Genomic DNA, 22,465 nt, shown 5'->3' with positions numbered 1-22,465 from the left:
TGATAAATTATTGTTAAAATTGGTAAAGTTGAAGATTTTTACTATTCTTTCTTCCTATAAGTGGGTTAAAACTACCAGGAATTAAATCTGCCTCTTTTGCCGTCTAATCAAAGCTTCATCCTATTCTTTGAGAGTTAGTACTATGCACTATGTGAGTCCATGAGTTGGATGGCAAATTACTTGACTGGATAATCTAGCTCTTTAATTTTTTCCCTTAGCACTACTTTTTTATGACTTCTTATTGGCATGGGCTTTTATTTTTTAGGTCTCTTTCTCTGTAAATTACCTATTTACATTTTGCCCATTTTTTAAGCTTTCTGTTTTTGTTGAGTTGCAGGAGTTCTTTCTATATTCTATATTCTAGGTGAGACTTTCTTGTTACTTATAAAGTGTGTCATTATGTCACAAAGTGTGTCAAAGTGTGTCATTAGCTGTTTATACACAATGTCCTTCTACAGTTGTGAAGTGGTTGAATCCATCAACTTTCCGCACTAGGCTGTGCTATTTTTGTTTTTGTGTGTGTGTGTATTCTTTTTCAGAATATTTTCCATTATAGGTTATTACAAGATACTGAATATAATTCCTACTGTGCTGTACAGTATGTCCTTAGTGATTCTCTATTTCATATACAGTAATGTATATCCGTTAAACCGGAACTCCCAGTTTATCCCTCCCTTTCTTTTCCCTTTGGTAACAATAGGTTTGTTTTCTACATCTGTGAGTCTCTTTCTGTTTTGTAAATAAGTTCATTTGTCTCATTTTTTAAGATTCCCTATGTAAGTGATATGATATTTGTCCTCCTCTGACTTATTCCACTTTATATCATAATTTGTAGGTCTATCTATGTTGCCACAAATAACATTGTTTCATTCTTTTTATGGCCAAATAATATTCATATATATGCGTGTAGATATATATATATACACACACACATACATAAATACACACACGCATACCACATCTTCTTTATCAGTTCATCTGTCAACCGACTTTAGGTTGCTTCCATGTCCTGACTGTTGTAACTAGCACTGTGGTGAACATTGAGGTGCATGTATCTTTTTGAATTGGGACTCTTCTCTGGATATATGCCCATATGTGAAATTGCTGGATCATATAGTAACTATTTTTAGTTTTTAAGGAACCTCCAAACTGTGTTCCATAGTGGCCATTCCACTTTACATTCTCACCAGTACTGTAAGCGGGCTCCTTTTTCTCCACACTGTCGCCACCATTTTTTATTTGTAGACTCTTTGATGGTGGCCATTCTGACCAGCCTGAGGTGATATCTCACTGTAGTTTTGATTTGCATTTCCCTAGTAATTAGCCATATTAAGTATCATTTCATGTGCCTGTTGACTACCTGTATGTCTACTTTGGAGAAATAGCTAGTTAGGTCTTCTGCTAAAGAATGTATGGTTTTTAAAGTTCATTATCTGTGACTAAATCTTGAAGCATATTAATATTATTATTCAAAATATCTGTTTATTTTTATTTGACTGATCTATTAATGTTGAAAAGTTTAACAGATGTGTTCAAATACCCAACTCTAACAACTGATTTATTTTTCTCTGTGTTTCTGTCAATTATTTCCTTATATATCATTTGGTTATATTACAGGTACATACATATTTATGACTTTTATCTCTTGATCTGTTTTTCTCTTTTGCATGTTTTATGGCTTGTGCTGTAAAATCTATTTTGTATGTCGTTAAAACCATTATCCTAGTTAATATTTATCACATTTTTATCTTCAACCTTTCCAGATAAAATAGAATCACAAATATGAGTATGGCTAGATGGATATGTTTACTAGAGAAAAGCAATCACTAGATTTTGTATTTTTCTATTTAAACCAATGTAATAATTTTTTGGCATTTTCATCAGCTAGTTTAACACTTTCTATGTTGATTTAAATTAGTTTTATAAAAATTTTTGTCAACTTGTTTGTGTTTTATACTTATGCTCTATTTTTTGTGATTGTGTCCTCTACTGCTTTACATTTACAACGACATTTTCTTATACATTCAAAAGTCAGACATTCTTTATATCTGTTTATGAGTATGACTGATCAGTTCTTTTTTCTTGATGAATAGTATTCCACTGCAACATAAACTGTTGTGTTTATCAGTTCACCTCTTAGTAGACATCAGTATGTTAGCTATTATGAATCAAGCTATTCAGAAGATTTATGAATGTTTATTTGTATATACATGTTTTCATTCTACATTATTAATACATTAACATGTTATATATCAATGCATTAGTTTTTTTTTGCAAACTCTGGGTTAGGTACTGGTGGCCTGTTTTTATAAATGAAGTTTTATACATTTAAAACTTCCAGAAGGTGACTGGAATACAGTCACCTTTGTTCACACATTTTCTTTGGCTGCCTTCAAACTACAGTGAGTGATAAATAGTTGCCACTGAGATCCCATGGCCCACAAGCCTGAAGTATATGCTGTATGGCACTTTACAGAAAGCGTTTACTGACCCCTGTCACAGCACATACTCTGCATTTAGTTATATTCCTCCAAAGAGTGTTTTGAGTTTTGTTTTCACAAACAATTAAGTTTGTTAGAATCAAACTGGAAACTATCTTATCTGCTGTGGATAGCACTTCATATGTTACATCAGCTCACTTTTTCCTTATTTCGAGTGTGTCCCTTGCATGCATGGTACAGATGCCACAGAAAGACCTAAGCTTCTCTGACTCTCTTCTTTTTGGGGTTTCCCTGGTGGCTAAAGAAGATGGTAAAGAATCTGCCTGCAATACAGGAGACCCAGGTTTGATCCCTGGGTCGAAAATCTCCTGGAAAAGGGAATGGCAGCCCACCATGGGCATAGAACCCTGGTGGGCTACAGTCCACTGGGGTCACACAGAGTCGAACATGACTGAGCAACTAACACTTCAAGTTTTGACAGCTTTGACCGCATCCGTTTCTGTCTTCGTGAGTCTAAAAGATGGCGTGTGTTACTTTAACCATTGTGTCATGCCATGACCACAATCCACTGTCAGATCAAAGCCACAAAGACGATGAACTCAACTTGCGCTGATTCCTTAAGCTCCCCTAAAGAGCTGATCTGCCTTTGTTCTACATTCTGAAACTACCAGAAAATTGGTTTTTGCCATCATTCCACAGTTTGTGTTTGTTAGCTACAGGAGGATTGGTCTTCTGGGAACATATCCCACCATTCCAGAAGGGGAATATTTTTATCTTATATTTCTCATTCTTACAAGGAAAGTCTGGATCATTTTTCTTTCAAATATTTCAAACAATTCCTTCTCACTTTTTATTCTTTTCTTTGCATGCATGCTCAGTTGTGTCCAACTCTTTAGGTCCCCATGACTGACTCTTTGCAACTCCATGAACTGCAGCATGCCAGGCTCCTCTGTTCTTCACTATTTCCCAGAGTTTGCTCAGATTCATGTCCATTGAGTTGGTGATGCTATCTAACCATCTCATCGTCTGCTTCCCCCTTCTTTTGCCTTCACCACCACCTGGGATTCATTGAGTATGTATCGACAGTTCTTCATTCTCTATATTTCTCTCACTCCTTGATTTTCTTTAACACACCAAGATGTGTTCTAATGAGGGGTCCTTTGAAGCTTGCTGCTACATTTGTTGGCTATCCGTAGACTATATTTTTCTTGACATCTGTTACTCTACTTCTACCACCAGCAGTCATGAAGCATGTGGAGTGAAGGAAGTGAAGTAGACAAGATCAAATTTACTAAGCTGTCAGTGGTCAAATTATTTCTGCTAAGGGATAAAGTTTTTGAGATGTAAATGTGATAGATTTCTAGTATTTCTTCCTATTAAAAATGTTTATAATAATGACTGAAGTCCAATTATTATTGTTTTATGTAGTAAATATTTATTTAGATTTATCATCATTTTTGTCAGGTTCACAAGTGCTTTTCAGCCCTTCCCTATGAGATCATATTCCTCTTGAAGTATAACATTTAGAAGTTCCTTTGGGGAAAATCTGTTGGTAGTAAACACTCAGTTTTTGTTTCCTTGAAGAGTCTTTATTTAACCTTCAGTCTTGAATAAAATTTTAGCTGAGTTCGTAAGTCTAGATTGACAGTTATGTTCTTCCTCTCTCTACTATGAATACATCACAAATTCACTTTTTTTTTATGTTTGTCCCAAGATGCCATCTTCACTATTTTCTTAATCTTAAAAGGAAACTTTCAACATTTTATGGGTTTTTTGGTGATGTTTGTTGTAGATTTTGATAGATGTCCAGATGTCCATTAACTTTGAAGGTGTTTCCTTCAGTGGCTAGTTTGCTAACTTTTTTTAACGAATGGATGTTGAATTGTGTCACAAGCTGCATATCGAGAGATACAAAAATCATAGATTTTGAACTTTTTATGTACTTGATTGTATTAACCAAATCTCTAATATTATAGTAGCCTTGTATTCCAAGAAAAACCCAACATGATTGTGATGGTACATTACATTTTTTTCATGGATTGCTGGGGATTCAGTTTGTCAAAAAATGTGCAGCATATTTCAATCTAAGTTCATAAATGAAGTAGATCACTATTTTCATTTTCTTTTCAGATTGCTGTCTGGTTTGGGCATCATGATGTGTGTTTAGAAATATTATCTCTTTTTCTGTTCTTTAGATAGTTTATGTAAATTGAGAATTTAAGTGTTTAGATCAGTTCTATTCTTTGTGGGAAGATTTTTAATAATCACTTTGGATTATTCTGTGGTTACACAGTAGTTTCAACTTTTCTATTTCTTCTTGGATCCATTTTACCAAGTTTTTAGTAAATTTTTAAAAAATATTTCTCCATTTCATATACATTGTAAAGTTCTTTGGTGTAAAGTTGTTCACAGTGTCTCTTCCTATTTCTGTAAGCCTTTACATGATCAGTAGATGTCCCTTCATTTTTTTTATTCTTAATAGTATTTATTTTTGCCTTCTCTTTTTTGTTGATTAGTTTTAATATTGGAGAAGGCAATGGCACCCCATTCTGGTACTCCTGCCTGGAAAATCCCGTGGATGGAGAAGCCTGGAAGGCAGCAGTCCATGGGGTCGCTGAGGGTTGGACACGACTGAGCAACTTCACTTATTATTTTCCACAAAGAACTACATTTCAGCTTTTTCTTATTTCTTCTGAACCTTTGTATTCTATTTTTTGAATACCTCTCTTTCTCTTTCCCTTACTTTGTCCTCTTTTTCATCTTTAATAATACCAAGGTGCTCTCTGATAGAAAAATTATTTTTGAAAATATTATCCCATACTGATTTACACTTACAGTCAGACATTACATTCTTGAAATTGTAGTTTGGAAGATAGTTTATGGACAAACAAGGAGTTACATGTTCAAGATTTAATTGCTGCTTCCATGCATATGCACTTAATATTTTTTATTTTAACATAAAATTTAGAACATGTTAATGGATCTATTTGCTATAAAAAAATGGGTACACGTCTTCGAAGATAAATTTTATGATATCTATACATGGACTGTTAATCTTCCATTTAAATTATTCCATTGAAAAGATATAGTTTTTCATGTAAACTTTTTAAAAGCCTTCTTGAGATAAACATCCAACTTCATTTATGCTTTTAATGGTCATTTCTTATTATAGAGGAATAAAAAAAGAATGTTATATTATTTTTGTTAGTTTGTTAGGAGAAGCTGGATTACACATTTCTGTCCTGGATTCCTTTGCACAGCATTTTAAGTATTAAAGTTCTTAATCGACATATTAAGAGATTTCACTAAGTTGAAAGGAATATTTGACTCTGGCCTGTGAAACACACAGAGAGCATTTGCTTCTAACAAAATACACAACCCTTCTTAAGAAAGAGTTTGGTGTTACATAGCTCTAATATCACATATCTGAGGTTTTACACTTCTCAAGGTGAAAACAGTCCATCCCATTTCTTCCATATTTTATTTTTTCACTTTTGACAGTTTGGTTTGAAATCCTGAATCTGAGTTACCTTTCACAATGAGGTTATAATTTACTTACAGTAAGATCCCAGAACTATAGAACATAAAGAGGAAAGAGATCTCCTCTATGAGAGATTTATTCTACATGACTGTGCTTATCTTGAAAAGCTGCCAAGTTTGCTTTTATGCTCTCAGTGCCTCAAGTGGGAATCAATTAGAGTACCTGCTGTTTTGAATAGCAGATAATGGTTGAAGGTCAGAATTCAGACCACCAACAGTGTTCAACAAGCAAGCATGATTTTAAAACTACAACATAAACAAGATTTGTTTTTTAGTTCAGTATGCATTGGTTAACTATCAAACTTGATCAAAATAATTCATGTTACAATACAACTAAGTTTTATTGAAAATAAATAAAGCAAAATTCTTCTTTGGTGGAAAATTCATCATTTGACCCCATAATTATAAAATTTTATTAACAAGATTGTCTTGGAGGAAAAAGAAAACTTTTAGGAACTAAAATCCTCAGGTTAGATATCCACTAATTCAAATATAAATATGTCCACAAAAGTACATGATAAACAGTTAACCTCTCTGCTTATTTTCAAGAGTCAAAAATATTACAGAGAAGCTGTTTGATTTAGGCATTCTTTAAAATTAGTTCCTGGATAAATTTTTGATGAATGATATATGCAAACAATAGTTCATATATTAAACTAAATCATATTCTAAATATAATAAATATAATGTTTATTAAATAAATATTAATAAAATATAAAAATTTTAATTTTATTTAAATATAAATATAATATTTGTATGAAATAGTTTTAGGCAGAAAAACTATCTGTCACAGCAGGTAAAATTGTGTAAATAAAATATATCATACTCCTGCCATAGAGTATTGAATTTTTAAGAGCTTAAAACAGTTCTAAAATCTAAATTTTTAAATAAAGAGTAGGAAAATAATATTTGGATATTTGTAACAAATTCGGAATTGGAGATGTGACAGACCTGCTTGAAAATTTAGTTTAAATATATCATCCCCAAAGTATTTAGTAGATTTGGGTCATAAGTTAATTTTAACATGCAGTGATTTTCAATCTGTTTTGAATACCACTGCCAGGGTAAACCTCCTAAAATAGCCTTTTTATCTTATCAACCTGGTTGTCAACTGCTGAGTGGCTTCTTTTTCCCTCCAAATATGGAGTCCCTAGTCCATCCTGGCACTCAGAATCTGGCTTTTCTATCTTTAAAATCTTGTTCACTACTCCCTTCCCTTATGTACATCCTCTCATCTGACTGGTCTTCTCACCAGTCCAATTTCAAAGACTGTCTTTCACATTGACACTTATTCTGTCCTTATCGACCTGCTTGCTTCTGCCCTTTTCTCCAAATATCTGGATAGGTAGTCACACAATCATCTTCAAGACAGATCACTCTAGTTGCTTTAAGTATGCCACACGGATTTCATGTTTCTGTGTAATTTGTTAATAACGTGCTTGTATCTCAGAAACATCATCCATCCTATAGACGTAGAAAGTCCTTAAGAATGTGGTGGTTGTGCCTTTTTATCTATCTCTCTGGGCTGCCGTGACTATAGGATTCTCTTCTTTCAGTGTTGCTCTGTTTATGCTATTTTATCCCAGTATTTTTGTTTGGTCCTTCAACTTTTCCCTAGAAAAAGTTAAATGTATTCTGGGTATCTAGGATGCATTCGTACTGTGGAAAATTGACTGACAACAGTTATGGGAAACGTGCCCACTGAGAATCCCTGTATCACATCAGGGGCCAAGGCGATGTAATGAAATAGTGAAGTACTAACACGGCAGGCGGCATACAGCAAAGCATAAGTGAGGACAGACTTTAAGATAGGAGGCATTAAATTGAGACCGTAGGCACATTACTTTGATTCTTCCAGGTTGGTTCATATAATGTGGTATAAATAATGATTCTTAGCTTACAGTTTTCTGTTGAAGCTACTTAATCTTGCATAATCATACCTGTTTTTATTTTAAGAAATTTTAAAATACTTAAATTTATGAAACATTTTATCTTTATATTAGTCTTCTCAGCACTATAAATAGGCCATAGACTATTTCAACTGTAAGTTTAATAAAGGTACTCAGGATATTTTCTTCAAATCATCTCTGATGTTCTATTAAAATTGCTCTCTCAAACCTTGTAGACTTAACCTCAGAAATGTGATGCCTTCCCCTTATAGTTATTATACCCTTGTTTTCAGCATGTTATTTGCACAGGGTTGTGGTGCAAGGTGGAAGGGGAGAAAGAATGCAAAACCAAACTAGATCCACCAATGGATGGAACCGATTGTGACACTGGTAAGGTAAGTTATTGGTGGTGCTATCTGAAGTATAAGACTATGAAGTGAAACTTAAGAGGAAACTTACATTTCTCCTATAAGTATAACCAGTGAGACATTTCCTTCTGCCAGTTACAAAGGTATCTATCTTAACACTAGTGGAGTACTTTTATTATATATAAAAATTTCAGCATTTTATCTGTTTTCAGTTTTAGCACATGCCTGTTTTTTAAATATCAGCTGTATTTTTTATTGTTGATTATAACGGTGTGGAGAATTGGATATATGTATTACTTTAACAAAAATTAAATATTTTTACTATTAAACTTAAATATAAGTATTCACAAATTAATAAAAACTAAAATTTCTCAGGGCTAATTAATCCTTTAAAGTATTATCTTAGGAGAGCCACTGAGTGTAATTTTTCCTTGTCATTTCAAGCATCATGAATAAAATATTCTAATTAACATTTGGGAGATTAGTAAACATTTGACTGTCTTAAGTTGTTAAATGTATTTCATAAGGCTGTAGAAATTTATTAGTGTATATTTCCAGATCATTTCAATTGCTATAAAAATTAATTTTCTTTGACAAATATGAAGGAATTAGATCCCATATAAACTTATAGCTAATATAATCAAAATATAGTACACTAGTTTACATAATTTTCCATTTTTTATTCTATGAAGGGAAAGTAGAACAGCTATTACTTACTCATTAGATGTAAGATCAGAAAACTTGCCTCTGAAGACTATGAATTTTCATTACATTTGAAACAAATCAACAACATAAAGATTACTTGGGGTGAATTACTTAGTGAAAAAAATTATATAGCTAGTTTAAAAATGCATCCACATGAAAAATGGACAGAAATGGAAATCTAGCAATTCCACTTCTAGAATTTTGTCCTAAATAAGTTCTTAACACATGTGCACAAATATAGGCATGTTTGCATGTACACACACATATACTTATGTGAGGATGTCACCTGCTATGGTGAGAAATAAGAAAAAACAAAATATTCATTGGAAGAGGAATGGTTCCAGTATAGCTGATCACAGAATGAGGTAGTTATATCTGTATTAACTTGAAAACATCTACTAGACATGGTGGTTAGTATAGAGACATGTCAGAAAAATTCATACTTTATATGGTACCATTTGAGATTTAGGAAAAAAATAATTTGTGTACAAATGTGAGTATACACACAGGGTTTATATATTTTTAAACTCATAGAAAGTGGTTTGAACACATAAACTCCAAATTGTAATTAGTAGTTAACTCTTGGGAGGGAGTTGAAATTGATGGATGGAATAAAACAATTGACAGTAAGGGTGAATGCAACTTTTCTCCTGACATTTCTGGATTATTTGACATAAGCCTGTAGTCATTTATTACTTCTATGATTTCTTTAATGAGAAAAAGAAAAATGTACAAATTAAGTCCCAGATAATAAAAAAGGACTAGAAATATTTTATCACCCAATACAATCAGTAAGAAAACGGTTTCTTGATAGAGAACTTCTGTGAAATATCAGTCAGTTGTTTACAGACTGCCAAATGTGTTTTCTGTGAGCTTATGCAGAGAGTCAGAATTTGGATTTGTTTTAAATTATACACAAAAGTGCAATAATGTGTGTATATTGGGCAAGCCTCATGGTATTATGCTGAGTAATTTATTGCTTGAGTCATAAAACTCTGCACCAGCAATAATTTTCGTCATCCCTGAAACACGAAAGCAGTAATAAACAGAGATAACCAAATATTCAGCCACACGTCTTCAAACATCACGCAGTCCATTTGTCTTACTTAGTTCTTCATTAGCAATTTAAAATCTGTTCATTTTTATAATCTGGTGTCCTAAATATTTTTCTATTGTTTTTTTCTTCCAATATTTATGAGAATAAATTGCATTCTTGAGTTCTCTAAGGTAAACTTATTCTTTCAGCAATCAAAATTGTAATTATTCATTAAAAATAAATGTTTCATTTCCCTATAATTGTGCTAATGATATTCTCAATGGTTCTGTAATGTTTTATACATTGAAATAACTAATGAACGTCTTGGTTCCTCAGGCCATGTGGGCTTCTTCAACTCTCCATCTGTTCCAGCTGTTGTAGGAGCCATCATGAAAATAGCTTCCAACACTCTGTAATTGAGGGCTATAGGGCTAAAATATTTGGATGCTTGCAACCTCATGCTGAACACTGCTAGCTCAGTACACGGCAATCTGAGAAACAAAGCTGAGAATTTTGTAATGTGTTACACTCTAATGATGTTAATTGAGCTGTATAAGTAGTTCACCTAAGAGTATATAATTAAGTCTGAGAAGGTTCCAACAAGAATTTTATGATTCATAGTGATTTTGGAGATAAGGATTTATCTACTGTTTATGCACAGCCTTTTCCAAATTAAAAGCAGCCTGTTTTCTTTCTCATTTTCTCTTTATAATACTGGCATCTGTGTTTACATTTATATTAACAGAGGTCTGTGAGTTGATAAATGATATGCTTAAAATCAAGAAGTGTATGTTTTTTACTTAAAATATTTTCTAGGAATGAGAGGATGGAGAAGGAACGCTAAATACCAAGTGACTAAAATATTAGACTGTTTTGAAGGATGCTGCATAATATATTTTAATTATTTACTTTCCTAAGTTCTTAAGTGATGAAATTATTATCATCATGCTTTATTGAAAAAATGAATGTTATAATATCCTTAGTCACAAATTTACATAAGGGGGCAGTTTATTGCCTTCTTTCTTCCTCTTATTTCATCTAACAATATATATATACAAGAGGATTTAATTAGACAATAATATTTCCTTTGTCATTTTCAAGGACCTCTTCCAATTGGCTGTTTTCTTCAACTTTCTAGGCATATTCACATAGAAATTAGAGAGAATAGAAATATAGTCAAACTTTTTTAGGTCATGTACTGTTGCAGAAAGAATCTATATTATAAATTTCCTTAGCATTTTCATAGGTCATACTGAATTATTCAATATGAGAAATTTTGAGTTCTTTAAATCTTGTGTAATATATTTTTTAAAACTAAAAAATAGGAATGAAACAAAACATGCTACTAGAAAATTCATGAAAAGCATTAGGATCATTTTACATATAAACCCAATAGAATATATTATATAATAATTAAACAAAGCACTTAAAACTTTCCCCAGTGTTGAAACAAAGCTCCACCTAGAAGACACAAAAGCGGGTTTTCCATAGTTTCACCCAGAGTTGGTTATCTGAAGTTAGTGGACTTTAACTATTATACTATGCTTTCTTTGAATTTCACCAATTCCGGGATGCAAATTTAGCTTGTATATCTGTTTCCATTTCTCTTCGTCTGCCAGACGTGACTAGTTTAAATGACATGCAAGTCTAGATCTGGGTCTTTCCCAGAATATTTTTAAGTTCACTGTGAACTCTAGCCCAGCCTTTCAATGCCAGCTTACCACTAAATGGGCAAAGAGCTGTGATACGCACTTAGGGGGTAAAAATAAATGCCCTTCATGTAGGTCAAATCTACTTGACCAATTGAAGTTTGGCAGGATTCACTTTGTTTTTTTTTTTTTTTTTCCCGCATGAATGGCACAACATCATGAAATCCCTAAAACCAGTAAATTATTTCAAAGTTTTCACAAGGTTTGTTTTTTCCCCCTTTTACAACATTCAGGCTGAATCTTCCTACAAAAATCTCAGTTTATTTAATGTCAATCTTAGCATGTCATTATACTCTGAATTATTGAGGTTTTGTTTTGTTTCTTCCCAAACCTGGATGTAAAACTCTTTGAATCTGAAAGAGATTGAATTTTGTTTTAATTTTATTGAAATATAGTTGACTTACAATGTTATCTTAGTTTCATGTATACAGTAAAGTGATTCAGTTATTGCATATACATATATATATTCTTTTTTAGATTCTGTTCCCCTTATAGGTCATTACAAAATACTGAGTAGAGTTCCTTAAATTTGACATTATTAGAGAAAATCTTCAGGAACTATTTATTACATAGAAAAGGACTAACTGGGCTCACACAAAACTTCATAGCATAGTTTTATAAATTCTTCTAAAAACAGCATTTAAACACATATTTTCAAAATAAGTTTTAAAGAAACAGATCATTTAAAATCATAATAGAATTTTGGTGAGATTTCTGAAACTTATTGATAAAATTAATATAATGATATATAATTTGGTGTTATTGGTATTTTTATTTTGGTTAATCTTTATTAAATCGTCAGTATGGGCTATGCATTGTGCTTAGTTTCATTCAACCTCTGCTAAGTCTGTTAGCTATATATGATTTTCATTCACATTTTGAGATGGGAAAACTGAGGATCACAGAATTGGTATGATTTCTTCACAATCCCTTATAAATCATGTTGCCACTGGTACAGAAAATTGTTTAGAACTAGTATGAACATCTTGCTCAACTCCTGTCATTATACAATCACTTATCTAAATTTTTAAATCTTTACTTATTATTTCCAACATTTTTTTTTGTTCAGTTAATTTTTACCTTTAATATCTTTGCTGTGATCATGATAGATCTGATTTTCCAGGAATAAGGAGAAATTGTTGTGGCTCAGCTGGTAAAGGATCCGCCTGCAATGCAGGAGACCTGGCTTCCATCCCTGGGTTGGGAAGATCCCCTGGAGAAGGGAAAGGCTACCCACTCCAGAATTCTGGCCTGGAGGATCCATCATCTGAATAGTCCATGGGATCACAAAGAGTTGAACATGACTGAGCAAAAAAAAAAAGAGAGAAATTATAATAATCTCTCCATCAAATTCTGGCAACTATTCCTCAGTGACCACCAAAAAAAAAAAAAAAAAGAAAATTCTTTGGCTGCTTTTGTTTAAAATTAATGATAAATATAAAAAAGAAAATGAACACACTCTTCTCTTCTGTCATTGCTGTCTTTCTCATGATGGAAACTTAGGGAAAAAAGAAAGAAAAAACAATGTAAATGAAAGTGAGTCATAAGCTTTGTTTCTAATTGCAAGGAGAGAGAGTACCCTGAAACACTGACATTTCAAATAAAAATGGGTGGATTTGCTAATGTCTGCTTCATTCTCGTCAAAGACATTTGTATCTCACCTACCATTGATATCTTTACCTCCATTTATATTACCTCCATTTATATCTTACCTACAAAATATGAACCTATTTTTCATTCTTCTCTATTAAATTATTGTTTTTTTCTAGAGCATGTTAGTTTTTCTTCCCTGGCTGTACAATCCCCACTCCCCCATTCACCCTGTCTCTGTCACAAGCACTGAATTCTCAGGGCTATAATACAAATACCCGTGTCCTATTTTTATGACAAGACTGTGTGACCTGACATGAGAGCTGGGAGAACTGGACCAGTGAATTATTACTGTGACATTAAGCACGTGCCAACTAATTTTTGGTCTTTTTCAATTCCACACGTTTGGGGCTTTAGCTGACCTGATTTAATCGCAATTCCAGTGACTCGATAGGCCAGTGAATGATTTTCCATTGTGCCCTGATTTGTTCACCTAAGACATAACTTTTGGAATAGTGGTGTAAGGCTGGAGAGTGTACCAGCAGGACCGCAGCACCCGGACTCGCGGCTGGAGAGTGGAGCATGTGGAGTCCCTGTACCCGAACCTGCAGTTCTGGGATCAGCAGTCGAGAGCGCAAGTGTCCTGGGTAAACGCAACATTCCTGGATTGGGGGAGGGCATTGTTTTCTTCAAGTGTGAAATAAAAAAGGTTTTACTGATAAACCATGTCAGGGACCAAAGACACTTCTTCAAACCCAGTCCACTTGGAAGACAGAAAAGTCTCTCAAATTATTATGTATAAGAACTCCCTTTGAAGAAGAAAATAAGACCAACCCTCCTAAGAGCAAATAGTTAAACACCACACAGGTTGTTTTCTTGAGAATAAATCAAATGAAAAACTGTGTTGACCCAAGCAGGGAGACATGTTAGGAAAAGTACGTCACCGTTTAAAAGATCCGTGAGAGGAACCAGTAGCTGAGAGGACTTCAGGAACGGAGGGAATGAGGGCAGCGTGAATGTCAGTACAAGCTGAGGATGAGAAAGCAAACTGTGCTGAGCATGTGTACAGACAAGGAGCATCCAAGACCAGCTTGTTTGGCTCCATCTTTCCTAGTGGTGATCCTAGGAAATGTGTGAGAGTCATTTCAGTTTTATGCTTTGACTTTGGTATGGGTTCAGTGGCCCAGTTCCTCAGCAAATGATTTTTTAAAATGTGTGTGAAAACCTTAGAAGCATCTCATTGGAATTTCTTGGCTACACTCCTCAACGGGAGTGTATTTTGCCCCCAGCTTCTGTCCTTTACCCTTCTATATCATTTTCATAGCAAACGGACTTTTGTTTCTCCTATATTTTGGAAATTAAATGGATCAAATATTAGAAAAAAATACACATTTTTAAATAAACATATGGATTTCCTACTGTTACTAATCATTTAATCTGTCCACATTTTCAAAAGTAGATTTAATAGAAAGGATTATCCCTTATTAATACAATGCCTTTTGATTTTTTTTTTAATGAGTAGTTAACATAAAATAAGATAAAATTGATTATTTGTACTATCTTTTCTAGGCTAGGTTCTGAAGCAAGGGATTGTAATGGTCCCAGAAAACAATACAGAATATGTGAGAATCCACCTTGTCCTGCAGGTTTGCCTGGATTCAGAGACTGGCAATGTCAGGCCTATAGTGTTAGAACTTCGTACCCAAAGCATGTACTTCAGTGGCACGCTGTCATGGATGAAGGTATGACCAACCAGATCACCACCGTCTTAATTAAGCAGAAGTCTAGGTTTGCAAAGTGCTTTACACTAATGGTAAATGTTGTTTTGTAGTTTATACTATAGGTATTTCAAAACTCTGCTTTTTCTGCCTTTATGACATGCCTCGGATGGCAAAGAATCTGCCTGCAACGTGGGAGGCCCATGTTCAATCCCTGGGTCGGGAAGATCCCCTGGAGAAGGGCATGGCAACCCACTCCAGTATTCTAGCCTAGAGAGTCCCATGGACAGAGGAGTCTGATGGGTTACAGTCCATGGGGTCACAAAGAGTCACTAACACTTTCACTTTTGTGACATATAATAACCACAAGCACTAACTAAAAATATATTTTTTAAAGATGGAGGTATTATTATACACAAACAATTTTAAAAGGGTGGCAGTACAAAATGCTGGTTAGGATGAAGAGAAACGATCTCTCATGCGTTGCTGGTAAGGTAAAATGGTGCAGCTGCTCTGAAAATTAGCTTGGCAGTGTCTCAAATAACAAAGCATGCACATTAGAAAACGCAGTCGTGGTTATTTATTTCGGAGAAATAAAAATTTACAACCACAAGAAAATGCTGTACATGAGTGCCCATAGCAGTTTTATTTTCAATAGCCAGAAACTTGAAGCAATCAAAAAGTTTCTGAGTAGCTGCAGGATTAGCAAATGAAGGTTTATGCGTGCGGTAGGATGTTACACAGCAGTCCAAGGAACACACTGTTAAGGTATGCAGTGACCTGGTGGATGTCAGAACGTTATGCAGAGTAGACAAGCCAGTCTCAAAATGCCACGTGCTGTATGATTCCTTTTTTTAACATTCTTGAAATCACAATAGTATAGAGATGGAGAACAGATCAGCCGTTGCCAGGAGTTGGGGGTGGTGGTGGGAGAGGGGTCGAGGTTCCTGTAAAGGGGTGGCACAAGGTAGAACTCGTGCTCAGTTGCTCAGTCATATCCCACTCTTTGTGACCCTATGGTCTACTGTGTAGCCCACCAGGCTTCTCTGTCCATGGGTTTTCCCAGGCAAGAATACTGGAGTGAGTTGCCATTTCCTTCTCTAGGGGATCTTCCCAACTCAGGGATCCAACCTGAGTCGCTAGCATCTCCTGCATTAGCAGATGGATTCTTTACCATTGAGCCACCTGGGAAGCCGCCAACTAGAGATCTTTATATAAAATGCAGATTGGTTCATATCGCCTTCCCACCTTAAGCATTTCAGAGCCTTCCCATAACTGTCAGGTAAAGACCAAATTGCACAACATGACATGCTCAGCAAGACCTTCCTTTGTCTGATTCCTTCTCTTGTCTCCTACCTCATCTAAGAGCTTACTCTCTTTCTCTTTGCGCTCCAAATACTGCCCTTGCTCCACTGCTTCAAACATATCCTGCTTTCTTCCCCAACATATAGCCTCTAAATGTACCATTTCTTCAGTTAAGTGAAAATAATAACACAATCTTCTAGTCTCATCATCCTTTTAATAAAAGTTAATTCTGTATTCACAGTTGCTTTGACCACAAACTTTGGAGTCCTCCCTTTCCTTTACGTTCTCTTTTACTATGCCTTTGAAATATCAGTAAAGTCACATTGTCCCTATCTTTAAAATACCTCCAGAATCTAATGATTGCCCAGTATCTCCAGACCTGACCCCCTGATATAAGCCACTGTGCCTTACCTGTGTGTTTATAGTAATCTAACAGGTCTTTATGTTTGTGTCCCCATATTTCCTTCAGTCTCAATCATAGCCAGAAGGATACATTTAAAATATCAGTCATGTCACGTTATTCTTCCATTCTGAAGGCAACAGAATGAGTTTTCCCAACTCACTAAAGGTCCAAAGTCCTTCTAATAGCCTATGAGGGCCTTTCTCCCTGGCTTCCTGTTGCCCTCTTGCTTCATCTATACTTACCATTACACCCTTCCACCCACACTGGCTCCCTTGCTCTCCCTAGAATCAGTCCAGGGCCTTTCTGTCTTAGTATCTTGGAAAGTATTATTTTTGCTGGTGACTCCTTCTGGTCTTTTCTTAAATACTGACTCAATACCTTTCAATACCCTGCCTTATTCTTTTTTTCACATAAGCTATAGTGATCTGTCATAGTATTTTTATTTTATTAGTTTCAGTTCAGATCAGTCGCTCAGTCGTGTCCAGCTCTTTGCGACCCCATGCATCGCAGCACGCCAGGCCTCCCTGTCCATCACCAACTCCTGGAGTTCACTGAGACTCATGTCCATCAAGTCAGTGATGCCCTCCAGCCATTTCACTCTCTGTCGTCCCCTTCTCTTCCTGCCCCCAATCCCTCCCAGCATCAGAGTCTTTTCCAATGTTTTTCTCCCCAAATAATGATTGTAAGAGCAAGACTTGTATTTTATGCATTTCTCTATCTTTAGCTCTGTAAACAGTGCCTGAACAGAGTAGACAATAAATATTAAGTGCAAGAATAGTGTCTCTTTTGGGAAGTGACCTATCCTGGTCCCTCTTCTCACTGAATGTTCCTCTTGGGATGATCTTACTTATTCACTAGGTTTTATTTATCATCCAAATGCTAAAGGAACACAGGCATTTATCTCCAACTAGATCTGTCTGTCCTGAGCTCCTTAGCTGTTTACTTGTATGTTGCTTGAACTTCTCACTTAGCGTCCCGTTCATCTCTAACTCAACATGATTCAAGTTGAACATATCCCTTCCTCCATTCCCGTGTTTCACTCCCACCATCTGCTCCTCTTATTATTCTCTCTCACGGAGAATAACATCACGATTTGCCTCATTACCAAGCTAAGCTAAACTCTTTCTGCCTCAATCTCCATCTGCCTGTAATCAATAAGCAAGCCCTATTTGTCCAAACTTCTCTTTGTTTGCCAAGCATCTTTGTTCATGATTGCACCATCTCTGACCTGGATTCTTCAAACAGCTTTCTTACTGTTTCTCTGACCGTCCTCCAGCTCCTGCTCCTCATTTCAGACAGGCTGGCCTTTTTGAAGATCAGAACTGTTGGTCAGGGTGCCAGTGAGTACCCTTCCATGAGTCCCGTTACCATCAGGGCCAGTCTCAAACTTTATTGCCTGGTTCAGAAGGCCATTCTTGTGGCCTGTCCACTTTAACATCTTTGGCCTCGCTTCCATCTCCAGCACAGCCAGGCTGAATTTCATTTCCTCCCTCATATACATCATGTTTTCTTATTTCTGGACCTGTAAACATGCAGGTTTCTTGGCATGATATCCTTTCCTTCTCAGGCTTTAACCTCTTTCCCCTTTTATTTACCTTGAAAACTTCTACTGATTTTTGGACTCAGTCTATGTCAAGTACTCCAGCAAAGAAGAATACCTTGGTCTTCAATGTTGGATCTGTATATATCCCTTCCAAGTACTCCAGCAGACCATGTTGTCGCAGATTTAAATGTCTCTATTCCCACTGTTGTCTGTGCCTAGAGTACTGTCTGGCAATTATTAAGCTTCTGATGAATATTTGCTGCATAATATTTAAATATCTTGGGTTGACCAAAAATTTCATTCTTGTTCCTGAACAAACTTTTTGGCCAGCCCAACAGTATTTTTCTTTGTAGAAATAAAATCAGTATGACAATTCATGAAAATCTTCATCTGATCTTGGGTTAATCCTATCTCTGCCTCTAAGTAGCTGTGTGATTTGATAATATTTAATTCATTTCAAACCTGTTTACTCATGTGAAATAAGAAATAAGAAACAGTTTCCCTCCAGATTAAAAAAAAAAAAAGGTAGGATAGGGGGGAAATTCCCTCGTGGTCCAGTAGTTAGGACTCTGAGCTTCCACTGCACGAGACATGAATTCAGTCCCTGGTTAGGGAGCTAAGATTCCCACAAGCCAAGTGGTGCAGCCAATAAAGAAAAAAATCAGAGTTGTATGAGGATCAACTTAAAATACCAAAGCTCTTATAAAGTGTTGTTTATCATCAGAATGATCTATAATAGATACATCATTAGCAGGGTAGCACTTTTGGATAATTTTGCAAAATGTACTAATCAAACACATCAGTCAGTCTATGATGAATAAAATACATAATAGTTTTTATGTATTAGAGCAGTATGGAACAAAATGAAATATATAGGTCTTATAAAAATGCCCAAGTCTTTGGCACTTGAGAATGGAAGTGGCTATTTCTGTTAATACACGAATCTCTGGCTAGGAGAATTATAGTGAACATTTATTTTTAGAGGAAAAAAAAAAGATGCATAGCTTTAGCATTCAGGTATTTTGCATGCTCTGTGCTGAAATTTGGCTGATATCCATGTTTAATGCATATTTTGGAAAGGGTTGATCTCTTAAATCAAGACAGAGCCTGCCTGCCAAGTACTGGCATGTTACATGGATCACTATAATGTCACAATCTCAAGGGTACACTCCAGGAAGGAAGATTGGTATCAAATGTTTATGTCATCTATAAAGCTAAAGTAAGTACAGTGAATTGACAGTATGTTGTAAAAGGAGAAATACAAAGATTTTTTTATCTGATTTCATGCTTAGAATGTGAATGAAATTTTTTTGACTAATTCCTTTCGACATTATTCATATATCTGGTTTGCTACTCTCTTCAATGAAGACTCCAGAAAGAGAATTTTATATATATATATACATACATACCAGTATTAAAGTGTTGCAATTACAGCAGCTGTTTTTAAGTCCAAAGATATGACATAGTAAGCAGTCACTGAATAAACATAACCTACTTTGAGGTGTGAGAGCACATTGAAGTGCTTTATTGCAGCTTATAATGGCATCTTAAAGGAAAATTTCAAAACCATGCACATTAAAGGCCATGTTCCAACTCCCCAAAATTATTCAGAGCAGTATTCAGAAGCCACATGTGAAAACTGTTTGAAATGTTCAATTCTGAAGGCTCATTTAACTGTCTGTCTTCTCTTTGCCAAGTGATACCCTGTTCCATGCCTCTGGCTGTTATTTGGTATTTATAGAATCCCATCAGCATACGTGGAACTTTACTGAAGACATAAGCGAAGATCAGTGTCAGAGACTGTAAACTATTTTCCATTCTATTTATATGAGCTTAATAAACAGTAAAGGGCCTGACTGGTGTCAAGCCAATAGAGTAGTAATGTAGCCTGGAAATTGCTCTGAAGTTTCAGATTTGGATAATCTTACTACTGGTGTTACCAAATACTACAGCTCCTCTGCAGAATATTTAGAAATAGAAACAGCACTTTAAAAAATATTCTGCCAGTCTTTGACTGAGCCTGAAAGTCAAGTTTTTTTACTCTAATCACCCTCCTTTATTGCTTAAGGAAGCTCTGAGGAAGATTGCCAGCCATTCAAGAATTCTTTACCTAGAACAGTAAGTCTCACCCTAGTCATCATACATCCCAACATGCTTTCTGAGTAGACAATAAAGAGGGTTGACTGCTAGCTAGCACTTCAGCAGTTGGACATTCTAGTGCATGTTCTCATGGGATTGTATTGCATTTCTAAACATCCTCACAGTGGAAAATCTTATAAGAATTGTTCATCATAGAAGCTCTTCTTTCTCCCTTTAGTAATTTTTCTCTTAGAAATGCCAAATACGTAGGATTGAAAATTAGTGTATTGGAATTTAGAAATGAGACATCAAGAAAAGCTTCGTGAATAAAATAAATCTTAAATAAGCAGAAATTGGATATGTTCTTATAATTAAAAGGGGTTCATGCCAAAAGATATAAGCAGAAATTGGGAGAGTGCAAAATATTTTTCACAAAGAATACTTGGTCTGTGTGTAGTAGAAGTTTAGTGCCAAAAATAATAAGTGATATACTTAAAAATAATTTGAAGACACAATTCTTAAGAAGGAGGTTAATATTCACTGGATACCTGTTTTTTCCCGGCATCATCTCATTTACTACTCATAATAACCCTCTAGTATTATCTACTCTAGTAGTACATTACTTATTTAACATATTATATTTTTTACTCAAAACTATTTTGAAAAATAAAGCTTGAGATAAAAATACTTATGGATCGACTTTTATTCATTTCTTTTTATCCACTCTGTAGAAAAGCCGTGTTCCTTGTTTTGTTCTCCTGTTGGAAAAGAACAGCCTATTCTCCTATCAGAAAAAGTGTTGGATGGAACTTCTTGTGGATATCAGGGATTAGATGTCTGTGCAAATGGCAGGTGTCAGGTAAGACTTTCCAAAAGGGTGAGTGTCTGCACTGAGGGAGGCTTGGGGGACCTTGGAGCAGCTGCACAGTATGGTGGAAAGCTCTGTACTAAGATTCAAAAGATTTTAATGTAGTCCTGCCTCAACTGTGATCTTCAGCAAGTCTGATCAACTTTGAAGTCCATTCTTTAATCTGTATAGTGAAGGGTTCAGACTGGAAAATCTATAATGTCCATTTCTAGTTGAAAGAATCTGACATATTTATTCAATAATGTATGTATTACAGGCCTGAAAAATTATGACACTTTGGGCATTTTATGTCAAAATATTCCAGACCAAAAACTCAAGCACTCCACTTCTCCATGTCTTGTGTCCAAGACTGAGCCATGTGGCAAAAACCTATAAAATCAGTCTTATTATTCATTACTGTTAAAATATTATCTACATTCTTGTATCAGCTGATTTTTAAATGTATATTCAATTTTTATTGTACTTAAACATGTCATTTGTCTTTTTGTTTTCTTTTTAAAAATAATCTCCATCTGTTATATGCATGTATGTGCTCTTCTTTATCATTAGAAAAGTAGTCATTCTGTTCAAATAAATAGCATAGTGGAAAGATCAATGGCTAAAGCTCTGAATTTTGCCAGTTACGGGTCTGCCACTATCACAGTTGCCTTCCCCTGGATGATAAATATGCAGGAAATTTAATGTCAAGTGTTTTCATGATCAATATGTATATAGAAGGGAAAGGAGGCAGGACTGAGCACAGGGAGCAATTGGGCTGGCAGTCACAAGACCTTAGCTAGCTTCATTTGCTAGCTTCATGTAGTTGGGATGGCTCTTCAAAGTTGTCTCCATCCGGGGAGAGAAAACCAGACCTTTTTAACCCTTATTGTCTACTAGTGTTTGGATATAAACTGTCCCAGGGGATGAGGGGGCTATGATCTTGGGAAAGGCAGTTTTCTTTAGGCTAGGCATTTCCTTAAAAGGGATGAAGGTTAAGAGCCATAAACTGATACATTTCCCAGGCGTGGGAGGAGAATGTGCATCCTTTAGTAATGAGAGAGGTATCTGAGTAGGACAACACTCAGAATCCATGGCAGCCACTAGGAAACTATATTCTTGGGAAAATCACTTAAAATATGTGTGCATCCATTAACTAATCTGTAAAATGAAATAGGCCAGTGATCATTGACTTTTTTGTGTAATATACTCCTTTGAGAATTTGATAAAAGTTTTGGTTTCTTCCTCTAAAAATGCATGCCTGACCACACAAGCGCACACATACACCAAAATTT

General features: G+C 35.2%; 1 protein-coding gene across 1 annotated transcript in view; it reads left to right on the top strand.

The window, feature by feature from the left end:
- Positions 1-22,465, top strand: part of ADAMTS19 (ADAM metallopeptidase with thrombospondin type 1 motif 19) — a 270,596-nt gene that overhangs the window by 166,197 nt on the left and 81,934 nt on the right. Inside the window, exons 11-14 of the mRNA XM_070374733.1 lie at positions 8,164-8,265; positions 13,795-13,925; positions 14,848-15,020; positions 21,058-21,185. Coding sequence (XP_070230834.1) covers positions 8,164-8,265; positions 13,795-13,925; positions 14,848-15,020; positions 21,058-21,185 — 534 coding nt within the window. The remainder of the gene's footprint in view (positions 1-8,163; positions 8,266-13,794; positions 13,926-14,847; positions 15,021-21,057; positions 21,186-22,465) is intronic.

Source organism: Bos mutus, chromosome 7 (assembly GCF_027580195.1).
Source record: "Bos mutus isolate GX-2022 chromosome 7, NWIPB_WYAK_1.1, whole genome shotgun sequence".
NCBI lineage: Eukaryota > Metazoa > Chordata > Mammalia > Artiodactyla > Bovidae > Bos > Bos mutus.
This window is presented reverse-complemented; position numbering and strand designations above follow the sequence as displayed.